At 37.2% G+C, this 11,449-nt stretch overlaps 1 protein-coding gene across 6 annotated transcripts in view; it reads left to right on the top strand.

Annotated features, from left to right (window-relative positions):
* The window catches only part of LAMA3 (laminin subunit alpha 3), a 108,350-nt gene that overhangs the window by 57,390 nt on the left and 39,511 nt on the right, over positions 1 to 11,449 (top strand). For all 6 annotated transcript variants that reach the window (XM_015595717.2, XM_015595718.2, XM_025038691.1 and 3 more), the window contains 6 exons: positions 5,173 to 5,279; positions 7,317 to 7,367; positions 8,260 to 8,411; positions 9,815 to 9,925; positions 10,032 to 10,143; positions 10,364 to 10,531. In XM_015595717.2, coding sequence (XP_015451203.1) covers positions 5,173 to 5,279; positions 7,317 to 7,367; positions 8,260 to 8,411; positions 9,815 to 9,925; positions 10,032 to 10,143; positions 10,364 to 10,531 — 701 coding nt within the window. The remainder of the gene's footprint in view (positions 1 to 5,172; positions 5,280 to 7,316; positions 7,368 to 8,259; positions 8,412 to 9,814; positions 9,926 to 10,031; positions 10,144 to 10,363; positions 10,532 to 11,449) is intronic.

Here is an 11,449-nt window from a genome sequence, read left to right as displayed (position 1 = left end):
TTTGCCTTATACACATATACAACTGTACATACTTCTACATACACACATAGACATTCCTACACACACACACACACACACACACACACGCACACATACCCCTTCAGTCCCCACACAATACTTTGTGATTAGCTACTATGCATAGGGCACTGCCAAGTATTGTGAAAGCTATAGAAGGCACTTATAATCTAATTGAGAAGTTAGCACACACATATTTGGAAAAGTAAAAGTATAACAAATGAATCATATGGGCAACATATTTTTTTAAATTTAAAATGACTTTATCATAAAATCAGTACATGTTTATTAAAAAATGATGTAATGTAGGTGAGTGAAGAACCAATGAGGCCTACGACCCCCTACGTAGCCCTCCATGACTGCTCACCTGCAGGCCTATTCATAGTCATTTTGCCCACAGTACACCATGGTTAAAAGCTTGTATGTTCTTCCAGATCATTTCTATGTTCACAGACTTTTTCTTAAAAACAAAAGTAGATTCCTATTTTATTTCCTGTCTTCTTACCTAACAGTATGTTAGTAATATCTTTCCATATCAGTAAGTATTCACTGGTAACATCATGTCAGGACCAAGAAGTTCCACTGAAATTCCACAGCCCCTGCTGTTGGTCTTTGAGATAGTTTTCCTGTTTTCCATTGAAAGCAGAACCAAAAGTAAATCCTGTTAGCTAAATATTTGTGTACATTAATCCTTAAGATATACTTGTAGAAGTGGATCCCTTGGGTCAAAGGATGGTACATGTTGCAGGCTTTTGATACATTTTGCAAAATTGCCCTCCAGAAAAGTTGTATCTATTTATATTGCTGCTGACAGTGAAAGAGCAGCTGCCTGCCCATGGTGAACAGTAAAAAAATGATCATTTTTAAAACTATTTGCCAGTTTGAGAGGAAAATATTGTATATCTTTTTAATTTACATTTCTTAATTTAATAGATTAGATTTTTTTTCATGTGCTTATTTACCATTTGTATATCTTATTTTTTTTGAATTGCTTTCCAGGTCTTTTACCCATGTTTTCTAGTGGATTGTTCTTCTATTTTTTTCATTGATTTGTTCATTTTTTTTTTTTAGAGGAAATCAACCATACTATAAATATTTGTTGCAAATATTCATCTCAGTTTGTTTTCTGTTTGTATGTTTTTTGGTTTTGTTTTTGTCACTTCTGGATATGAAGCACTTAAGTTTTTGTATTTGTATCTATTCTTTTATCCTTTAGGTTTTCAGCTATTAGTGTCATACTTAGAAAGGCAATATAAATATTTATGCATATTTTCTTTTAGTACTTTTATGGTTTTTTTTCTAACATTCAAATCTTCATGTTGGTTAAACTTTAGAAGAATTTTACCAAATTTCAAAAAAATATATAAAATTAATTCAACTGGATTTTATAGTAAGACTGGGACACTCTAGACTGGGTAATCTGAAACATTTTATGGACAAAATGGGACTAGAACCCAGTGGAGCTGCAAGGTGGAGGTGGAAGGTGGAAGGCAGGTCAGGTCAGGAGAGTAATGCAAGAAAGCCCAAGGGCTCAGAGGATGCCTGCCACGGGTGGAAGCGGGGACTGCCTAATCGTGGGGAATGCTGAGTGTCTGGAACTGTCCTATAGTAGAGAGTAGCAATTTAAGATTCTTCCATTTTCCATTTCAGCAAAAGGAACATTGCCTACACTTCCCTCACATCTATTATTTAGTTCTTTCCTTTAATGAAAAATGTATGGAGATGCCAGTATATGCCTGGCACTGTGCTAAGCAGTAGAGACACACTAGCAACCAGAACACAGATTCTGCCTTCAAGGGTTTTTACAACCTCGTAGTGGACACACATACAAATGAACTGTTAAAATACTGAGAGAACATAACTGGGCTAAGTCAGGCTGCAAAAGGAGGGACATCCAACCATCCTTGAAGGGCAAGGGATGGAAGGGCAACTATACTGAGACAGGAAGGATGGGTGGGGTGGGGAACAGGGCATGGGAAGATCTTCCAGGCTCTGTGATTAAAAAGCTGTGGGACTCCCACCTGGGAGAGACATCCTAATTCAATCCTCCTTATGGTTCTTTACTAACAACGAAGCAGAAAACAGTCGCAGGCTGTTTAAACCATTGATCTATTTAAAACATAGATCTTTTGTTTTAACTGTTAGCACAAGACAAGCTAGCTCTCTTAAACCTTTATTTTAAAAAACAAGATTTTATGCAAAAACATAGATTTTTTTTTAATTTATTTTTTTTTATGGTGACATTGGTTAATGAAATTCAGTAAGTTTCAGGTGTAAAAACACAGATCTTTTAGTAGCATTGTTTGTTATGTAGAATATGGGACTGGTCACATAAAATGAAGCTTTATTGTAAGTACATTACCAGTCCAATTAGTAAACTAAGCCAACTCAGTTTAGTTACCTTCTTGATAAATAGGGAATACATGAGTTTTCTGTTTCCTATCCACTTTCTGAAATGTAATAATTCCAAATGGTACCAACCAAACATATATGCATGAATATTTTATGATGTCTTAAAATGGTAGCTACCTTTTATTGTCTATCATATGAAAGCATTGTATTAGATTCTTTACAGCATTGTCTGTTTTCTTATATCCATCAATCACAATAGTCCAATATGTCCCATTATTCATTCATTCATTCATTCAACATATTCCTATCTGGCACCTAATGTGGCCGAGGGATTATCCCAGGTGCTAGGGAAATATCAGTGAGCAAAATTGCCAAAAAAAAAACCTATGCCCTCATGGAGCTTATGTTTTAATGGGAGGAACAGATGAAGAGACCAAAACTTAAAAGATTAAGAACGGTCTAAGATCACACTAGCACATGGTGGAGGCAGGGATCCAGCCAGATTTTCCTGGTTCAAAACCCGTGTCCTTTGTACTATATCACCAATGTATCCATTGGTAAAGCATATTTAGATTGCCTAAACTTTTTTTGATGTAAAGCTTAAATTTGGGGAAGAGGGTCAAAAACCGTATATCCTTGATTCTGTCAATTCTGTTGATGATAAGACACCACACACACATCGATTTAGTGACAGTTTGGAGGGGTTAGGGTGACAGTGGAACTTGGCTAATGAACAGAAATATTTAAAATTACATCCCAATTCCAGAAACATTAATATGTTTATGTTTTCTCTTTTTTAAAATTTATTTATTTTAGTTTCCAGCATACAGTACATTAATTGGACATCTATATATTTCATAAAATGATCCCCCCAATTGCTCCCTCCCTGACCCTCCACTTAGCCATCATGTTAATGCTAACTACATTCCTTATGCTGTGCTCCCCATCCCCAAGGCCATCCATCAGCTACGAATTTGTACTCCTTTAACACTTCACCCCATTCTCCCAGCCCCTCAATCCCCCTCCTCTCTGTCCGTCACCAAATTGTCCACTATATTTGTGAGTCTGTTTTTGATTAGTTTGTTCTTTTTATTCTTAGATTCTGCATGTAAGTGAAATCATATAGTGTTTATCTTTCTCTGTCTGACTTAAATGACTTCTGGGTCCATCAAAGTAATAACTTTTTCCATCCCCTTCCTTTTAGTCTGTGTGTGTCTTTTAATCTGAAGTGAGTTTCTTGTAGGTCTTGTTTTCCTATCCATTCAGCCACTCTATCTTTTGGTTGGAGCACTTAATTCTTTTCCATTTGAGGTACTTATTGATAGGAATGTAGTTGCTACCATTCTTTATTCCTGTTTTTGATATATGTATTTTCTTCCTAAAGAAGTCCTTCCAACATTTCCTGTAATACTGGCTTGGTGTTGATAAATTCCTTTAGCTTATTTTTGTCTGGGAAGCTCTTTATCTGTCCTTCAACTCTAAATGATAGCTTGCTGGATAAAGTATTCTTGGTTGTAGATTCTGGGTCTTCATCATGTTGAATATTTTATGTGAAGTCCTTCTGTCCTGCATTGTTTCTTTTGAGAAATCAGCTGCCAGTCTTATGGGTGCTCTCTTGTAGGTAACTATCTGCTTTTCTCTTGCTGCTTTTAAGGTTCTTTCTTTGTATTTAACCTTTGGCATTTTAATTATGATGTGTCTTGGTATGGGCCTCTTCAGATCCCTGGTTTTGGGGATTCTCTGAGCTTCCTGGGTTTTATGTCCATTTCCTTCACCAGGTTGGGGAAGTTTTCCATCATTATTTCTTCAAACAGCTGTTCAACACCTTGATTTTCTTCAGTTACACTGATGAGACAGATGTTTGGACCCTTAATAGTGTCCCATATCCTCCTTAAATTATTTTTATAGTCTTGGCATTTTTTTTCTTGCTATTCTGATTGAGTGTCCTTGGCTTTCCCATACTCTAGAAAGGTCATTTGATTGTTCCCTTTTATAATTTCCATTTCCATTTTTATGTTTTGTATCTCTTTGTTGAAGTTCTCACTGAATTTATCTACACTTTCCAAAAGTTCATTGAGCACCTTTATAACCAGTGTTTTGAACTCTGCATCTGTTAGATTACTTCACTGCATTATATCTGGATCTCTGTTTTGTTCTCTCATATGGTTTCTGCTTCTTTGTCTTCTCATTTTGGCTGCCTTTCTGTGCCTGTTTCTATGTACTGAGCAAAGCTCCTAAGTCTCCCAGTCTTATTAGTGTAGATTTGTGAAGTAGATGTCCAGTGGCACAGTCCTGAGAGGGGTTCAGCTGCAGGCCAAATTTATCCCAAGCCTCTGCCCCTCCAGGGCCACCTGTTAAGATTGAGCAAGCAATCCACAGATGCTGTGCTTATAGTTGCCTCAAAAGGCCACTCCAGAAACCGAGGCCAGCTGCCTCCAGTGTGAGTCTAGGCGCTGCTCAGCAAGGAGCACCTGACTCGCTGGGGATATACCTGGAAGTGGCTTGGGTACTGCCTCGAGTTGGGGGAGGCAGAGTTTCAGGGAATCCTATGGGCAGAGCAACCTCTGTTATTTAGTTTGATGACGTCACAGCTATGACAGCTTTGCATTCGGTGCACTGGGAGTGGGGAGGGCTTAACAAGGAAAATGCATACTGCCCGCACTTCTGTACAGAGCATGGGCCCTCACTCCATCAATGTCTCCCTGTAAGTCCCTGGTTTCCCTGTGTGCAGGCAAATGGGCACTGGTGCTCAGAGAGAGCAGGTCTGTCACTGCGAAATTCTCCTCTTTTCTGTATTTTGTATAGGTGTGCACCAGGATATTTTGGGAATCCCCAGAAATTTGGAGGTAGCTGCCAACCATGCAATTGTAACAGCAATGGCCTGTTGGGCAGTTGTGACCCCCTGACTGGAGGTAAGATCAACCCACACCTCTGTTAACTTGCATTTATCAGATTGCTATAAAATAGCAGGTGAAGAAAACAAATAAACATTTTCAGGAAGCATTATACAGAATTCCAGCTAATAAATTGTCCCCTTATTTTGACAACTTGTGGAATGCTTAGGCAGTATTTTCACCTTTGGTGAATAACTTTCTTTTTTTCCCCTAAGTAAATTGTTTTTAAAACTCAACTAATTATAGCTAAAATAACCTCGGACCTTATTTCGATAATTTTGCTAAGACCTCCCTTTCACAAAGTTATTGTCACTCAGCTTTTTTTGTATATATATCTAAAGAAGTCAAAGTACTCTTTCTCTAATAGCAATAAATGTTCTAGTATGTGGATGATGTAATTGAGGTGGATTGTACATACCAAGGAAAAGGTAGTTACTGAGAATTAGTTGCGTTCATTAAGACCAACTTGGAAAAAAAAAAAAAAGGAAAACTACCCTCTTCCTCGTTTGAAAGAGAATATTAATGTGATTTCTCAGGAAAATGCCATTTATATAGTACAATGCCAAACCTTTAGATAAAGTCTTATAGTTATGGACCAGGTGAAGAACTCTAGGTGTGTGGATTAAATCTGGGTCAAGTCCCAAAGGAAGACAGAGTAAATGGATTATTATCAATACAGAATGAGGTGCTTATTGTCATGTCTTGGGGCTTGGCTTCATTCTTGTCCTGTAAATATGAATTCGCATTAATTTGAATGGAAATATGGAAGGCATGCCCACCCAGTTATCAGATGACACAAAGTTGGGAGAGATAGCAAATGCCTCCTATGACATTTAGAATACAAAAGGGCTTCGACAGCCTGTACTAATGGGGGAATTCTAATCAGACGAAATTATGTGAGGGGTAAGCATGAGAACCTATAGTTGAATGGGAAAAAAAAATCAGCCTTTAAGTATATGATAAGTGAGATTGGCTTTGTAGTAGGAGTTGTAAAAAGACTGAGGTTTTAGTCAGCAGTAAGCTCATTATGGCTCTGGAGAATAAATTGGCCCCTAAGATGCCTCATGTCGCAGAATTCTAGTGTCTTAAACCAGGTGGTCTGCTGTCCCCTGGTACGCTGCTCACATAAGGCCTCACAGGGGGCTTTATGTCCTTAGAAGACAGTAGACAAACCCAGTTGGTTCAGAAAGAGGGTGACACTGTGAAGGAACTTGCAACCATGTCACATGAAGGATTGACAAACCAGGACAGTGAAGAGAAGACTTGGAAAGTACACATTTGAAAGGCTGGTGTGAGGGAGAAGGGTTGGCTTTGTTCTACGTGGCATGGGAGACAGAACTTATACCAAAGAGTGGAAGCTAGAGGAAAGTCTATTTTAAATCATTCCAAGGAAGAAGTGTCAAATATTTAAAGACGAGAAGTACTGTTTTAAAAGGAGACGAGTTCTACTGGAGGTATTCAAGGAGAAGCTTCAACATCATGCACAGCTATTCATGAGGCTAATGTGTTTTAAACCTTCTCTAATAACAAAAATTAGCAACCTGAAATGAGGATGGTAACTATATGTTTCCAAAAATGGAGCAAACGCTCACACGAGACTCATTTGTGTCTGTGAGCTTTTTTTTTCTTTCTCTCTTTTGCATTCTTTCTATTTTGATTAATAATATGCAGATTCCTTGATGGTCAAAACTCAAACTTGTTGAGAAAATTGCACTGATAAATCAATCATCCATATAAGTCAAGTCCCTCACAAACTGTTCTACATGCTGTGGGAGATTGTGAAGGAAATAAAACCATCTTTCCTGGCCGTAAGGCATTTACAGTCTAATAGAGAAAATAAAAGTGACACAACTATACATACATAAAAGACTGCTGGGAGATGAGAAAACTCTCTGAGCAATGGCACAGGTAAGGGAGGGAGAAGGGAAGAGCCAGTGATGCTAGATAGTTTGGTAACTAAAATCTTCCAAAACTAACTTTTCTGAAAGCCAACTCAAAAAGCTGATAAGAAGTAGGCTAAGTAACAATATCTTCTTTGGTTATTCTTTATTTCAGACTGCGTAAACCAGGAACCCAAAGATAGCGGCCCTGGAGAAGAATGTGATGGTGAGGAAAGAAAGCACCCCTCCTTTCCAAATTGTGGGTTTTAGCTTAAGATATGTGAGCCCCATGCTGGAACATGTAGTTTCCAGTCTGGGAGGGCAATGGTGGGAGGAGGTAGGAAGAAGACTACTTAAGATCAAGTCCAGTCTCTGTCAACTAAGATCTGTATGACCTTAGGCAAGTGACCTTACTTCTCCAAGCCTTAGTTTCATCCTTTCTAAAATGAACATAATGACTATACCAACCTCATCGGGTTGTTGGAAAAATTTTTGTAAATCCCTTATCGCAATGTTTAGTAAATAGCAAGCACTCAATAAGCTATTTATTATTATTTTTCCCACATGTAAAATAAGCAGCAATTTACATAAGATCACCATTTCTTTTTTTCCAGTTTTTTTGAGATATAATTGACATATAACATTGTATTAGTTTAAGGTGTACAGCAAAATGATTTGGTATACATATATGTATTGAAAAATTATTATCACAATAAGTTTAGTTAACATTCACCACCACACAGTTACATATTTTTTGTTGTGGTGAGAACTTTTAAGATCTACTCTCTTAGCAACTTTTAAATACAATACAGTATTGTTAGCTATAGTCACCATGCTGTACATTATGTCCCCAGGACTTATTTATCTTATAACTGGAAGTCTGTACCTTTGACCATCTTCACCTATTTCTTCTACCCCACCATTTCTTTTTTAAATGCTTCCTGTCAAGAGATCTCCCTTTTACAGAACCTGCATCCCTCCTTGAGAAATCTAGGATTGTGATGTTTGCCTGTGGTGATCTATGTTCATGTTAACTGGGCCGTACAGCCTTTGTGCTCTGTTTGCATTCCTGTGGCTCCAGCCTGCAGAACACTTGCTTTTGATTGTGGCCCCTACAGATTGTGACAGCTGTGTGATGACACTCTTGAATGACCTGGCCACAATGGCTGATGAGCTCCGCCTAGTCAAGTCTCAGCTGCAGGGCCTGAGTGCCAGTGCGGGCACTGTGGAGCAGATGGGACACTTGGAGACCCAGACCAAGGACTTGAGGGTAAATAGCCTATGAGTCCAGCATGATACTTGCCCAGATCAGATGCATGGTGAATAGATGCTGCATGAATGAACATTCCTCAAGCAGGAAAGAAGAGTTTGATTCCTTTTAAGGCTCAGGGAAGCTTTCCTCTTCCCTCTGATCTCAATAAAGATTAGATTTTTTAACTAAAGTATGATATTACATTAGTTTCAGGTGCATAACATAGTGATTCAATATTTATATGTATGATAAACTGATCACCACTATGTCTAGTTACCTTCTGTCACCACAGTTTATTACAGTCTTATTGATATTTTCTCTATGCTTTTGCTACTTCCCTGTGACTAATTTATTTTATAGCTGGAAGTTTGTACCACTTAATCCCCTTCATCTTTTTCACCTATCCCCCTACCATCTGTCCCTCTGGCAACCACCAGTTTGTTCTCTGTATCTATGAGTCCATTTCTGTTTTATTTTTTAGATTTCACATGTAAGTGAAATCATACAGTATTTGTCTTTCTCTTTCTCATTTCACTTAGCATAATACCATTTTTACTGGTGGCAAATACTAGTGAACACAGAAAACGGACACTTAGGCAAACATTCCTTACTTACTGAATGTTTCTGGGCTAATTTTTCTCATAGAGCCTTTAGTTTAGTATTTTGCATTCAGAAGACTCAAAAATGGATTTGTGTAAAGTTGTTATTCGTTCTTCTTTAGTTCGATGAATTTTCCAGTGAAACCATATGCACCGAGGTTTTGTTTTTTGTTTTGTTTTGTTTGGAAGCATTTTTTTTTTTTTAAATAAACCATAAGTTCAATTTTTAAAAAAATAAATATGGGGTTATTTGGATTATCAAGTTCTTCTTGAGTGATATTTGGTAATTTGTGCCTTTCAGATAACTTTTTTATTTCCTCTAAGTTACCAAATATATTGACATAAAATTTTTCATGATTTTCCCTTATTAACCATTTACTAACTACAAAATCTGTAGTGATGCCCTCTCATTCATTTCAGATATTGGTAATTTGTGTATTATCTCTTTTTTTCTTGATTATTCTGGCTAGAGGTTTATCAATTTTATTTTTTTATTTCATTGATTTTTCTCTTTTGTTTTCCTATTTTCAATTTCATTGATTTCTTGTCTTATCTCTATTTTTTAGGCCATTAATTCAAGCAAGGTAGCTCATCTTTTCACATTTTTAAATTTGCTACTTTTGGTTTAAAGCCATATCATGACTTACATCAAAAAGTAGGTTATTCATGTAGGCTATTTCAAAGAACCATATTGTTTTCTTGAAACCAGCATTGGTCTTGCTAAATGAATCTTTTCAATATCATCACCGGGTTTACGAAGTTGATAGCACTTACTTCAAATTTCTACTCTAAATTGAGATTAACTTTGTATTTTACTTTCAGAATCAGCTGCTCAACTACCGTTCTGCCATTTCAAATCATGGCTCAAAAATGGACGGCCTAGAAAAAGAGCTGAGTAATCTGAATCGTGAATTTGACACTTTGCAAGAAAAGGTAGTGTGTTAGATTGATAACGTTAATTTTGTTTTTTGCTTTCAAAATATGGTTAATTTTTCCCCATTAACTTAATTTGTTGCTAATCAATGTATTTTTCATATAGGTTCAAATAAATTCCAGAAAAGCACAAACATTATATAACAATGTGGATCGGACAACCCAAAGTGCAAAAGAGCTGGATGCAAAGGTTAAAAATGTCATCCGGAATGTGCACAGTAAGAGGAGTTACTCAGTCCTATTAAATATTTTTTATATTCTATCGCCCTTTTTTGTACACTGAAAGACTTTTCCTTTAAGAGTTCAACGTTATGAAAAAGATCCTGCAGGGATACTAAGAAACTAATATGAACCCTCCCATAAAAATATCTGCCTTTTAAAAAATAGTCTGCCAGAGTCCAGAATTCCCAGTCTAATAAACTGCTTGATGTTTTCCAGTCCTCCTGAGGCAGATCTCTGGGACAGATGGAGAAGGAAACCACGTGCCTTCCGGTGATTTTTCCAGGGAGGTGGCCGAGGCAGAGCGCATGATAAGGGAGATGCGGGACCGCAGCTTTGGAAATCACCTGAGAGAAGCAGAAGCTGAAAAAAGGGCGGCTCAGCTCTGTAAGGATGATCCCAAACTGACTGGTTTGAAATACAATGTGCAAAGTACAATATCGAGTCCAGTTCCAGGTGGAAGGTGTTGTCATTTCAGTGGCTGTGGCTGTTAGAGCATCATGGAGTGAAAACGAGTAGCCCCTCCAAGGTTGCAGAATATAACGTCTTACCATCAATGCATAAGATAACAGGTTCTTCTCTTAGGATATTAGATACTGATACCCCTTTTTTCATTTTAACTGCATTTTCATTCTTCTTTCATTCAGCTCCTCCCAACTTCCTCACTATGTCATTTTTTAATGGTCACCTCACCATCATTAGGGTTTTGAGTCACAGATTAATATTAGCACTACTATTACAAAAAAAAAATGGGTATTGTAGTAATTAACTGAATATATCTAAAGGTTTATATACCTAAAATGCCTCATTAGCTCAAAACAGAAATATTAGTTTGGTGCATATTTTTTCAAATACTCTAGTAAATATGATTTCAAGTATTATTCTCTAGTAAAATGATATTTCAGTGGTTAATATACAGATAGTAGCAGTTTTCTTTTAGCATTTGTATTGTTTAAATTTAACATTAGCCTGGCTTTTAACTGCAAGGAGACGGTAGGGAAGGAGCATGTGCTGTATACTCTGCAGACCTAGTTCAAGTCCCAAGGCTGACTGGTCATGCAATCTTCTGTCATCATATAATTTTTTAGGGCCTCCATTTCCTTATCTGAAACATGAGAATTATAATTACTGTTTTCATGCGATTATCATAAAAATTAAATGAGGCAATGGGTGCGATGCACAGAGCAGGTGCTGCATAAATTTTAGTTTCCTTTTTCCCCATTCCCTTGTAAATTCGAAGAAAACCATGAAATGAGTAGGAATTCAACTCTCCTCCTGTAGTCTTTATAACTTAGCTGCAACATA

This window comes from Pteropus alecto, unplaced genomic scaffold, assembly GCF_000325575.1.
Source record: "Pteropus alecto unplaced genomic scaffold, ASM32557v1 scaffold146, whole genome shotgun sequence".
Classification (NCBI taxonomy): Eukaryota; Metazoa; Chordata; class Mammalia; order Chiroptera; family Pteropodidae; genus Pteropus; species Pteropus alecto.
Note: the sequence above shows the minus strand (reverse complement) of the source record. Positions and strands in the feature narration are given on the sequence as shown.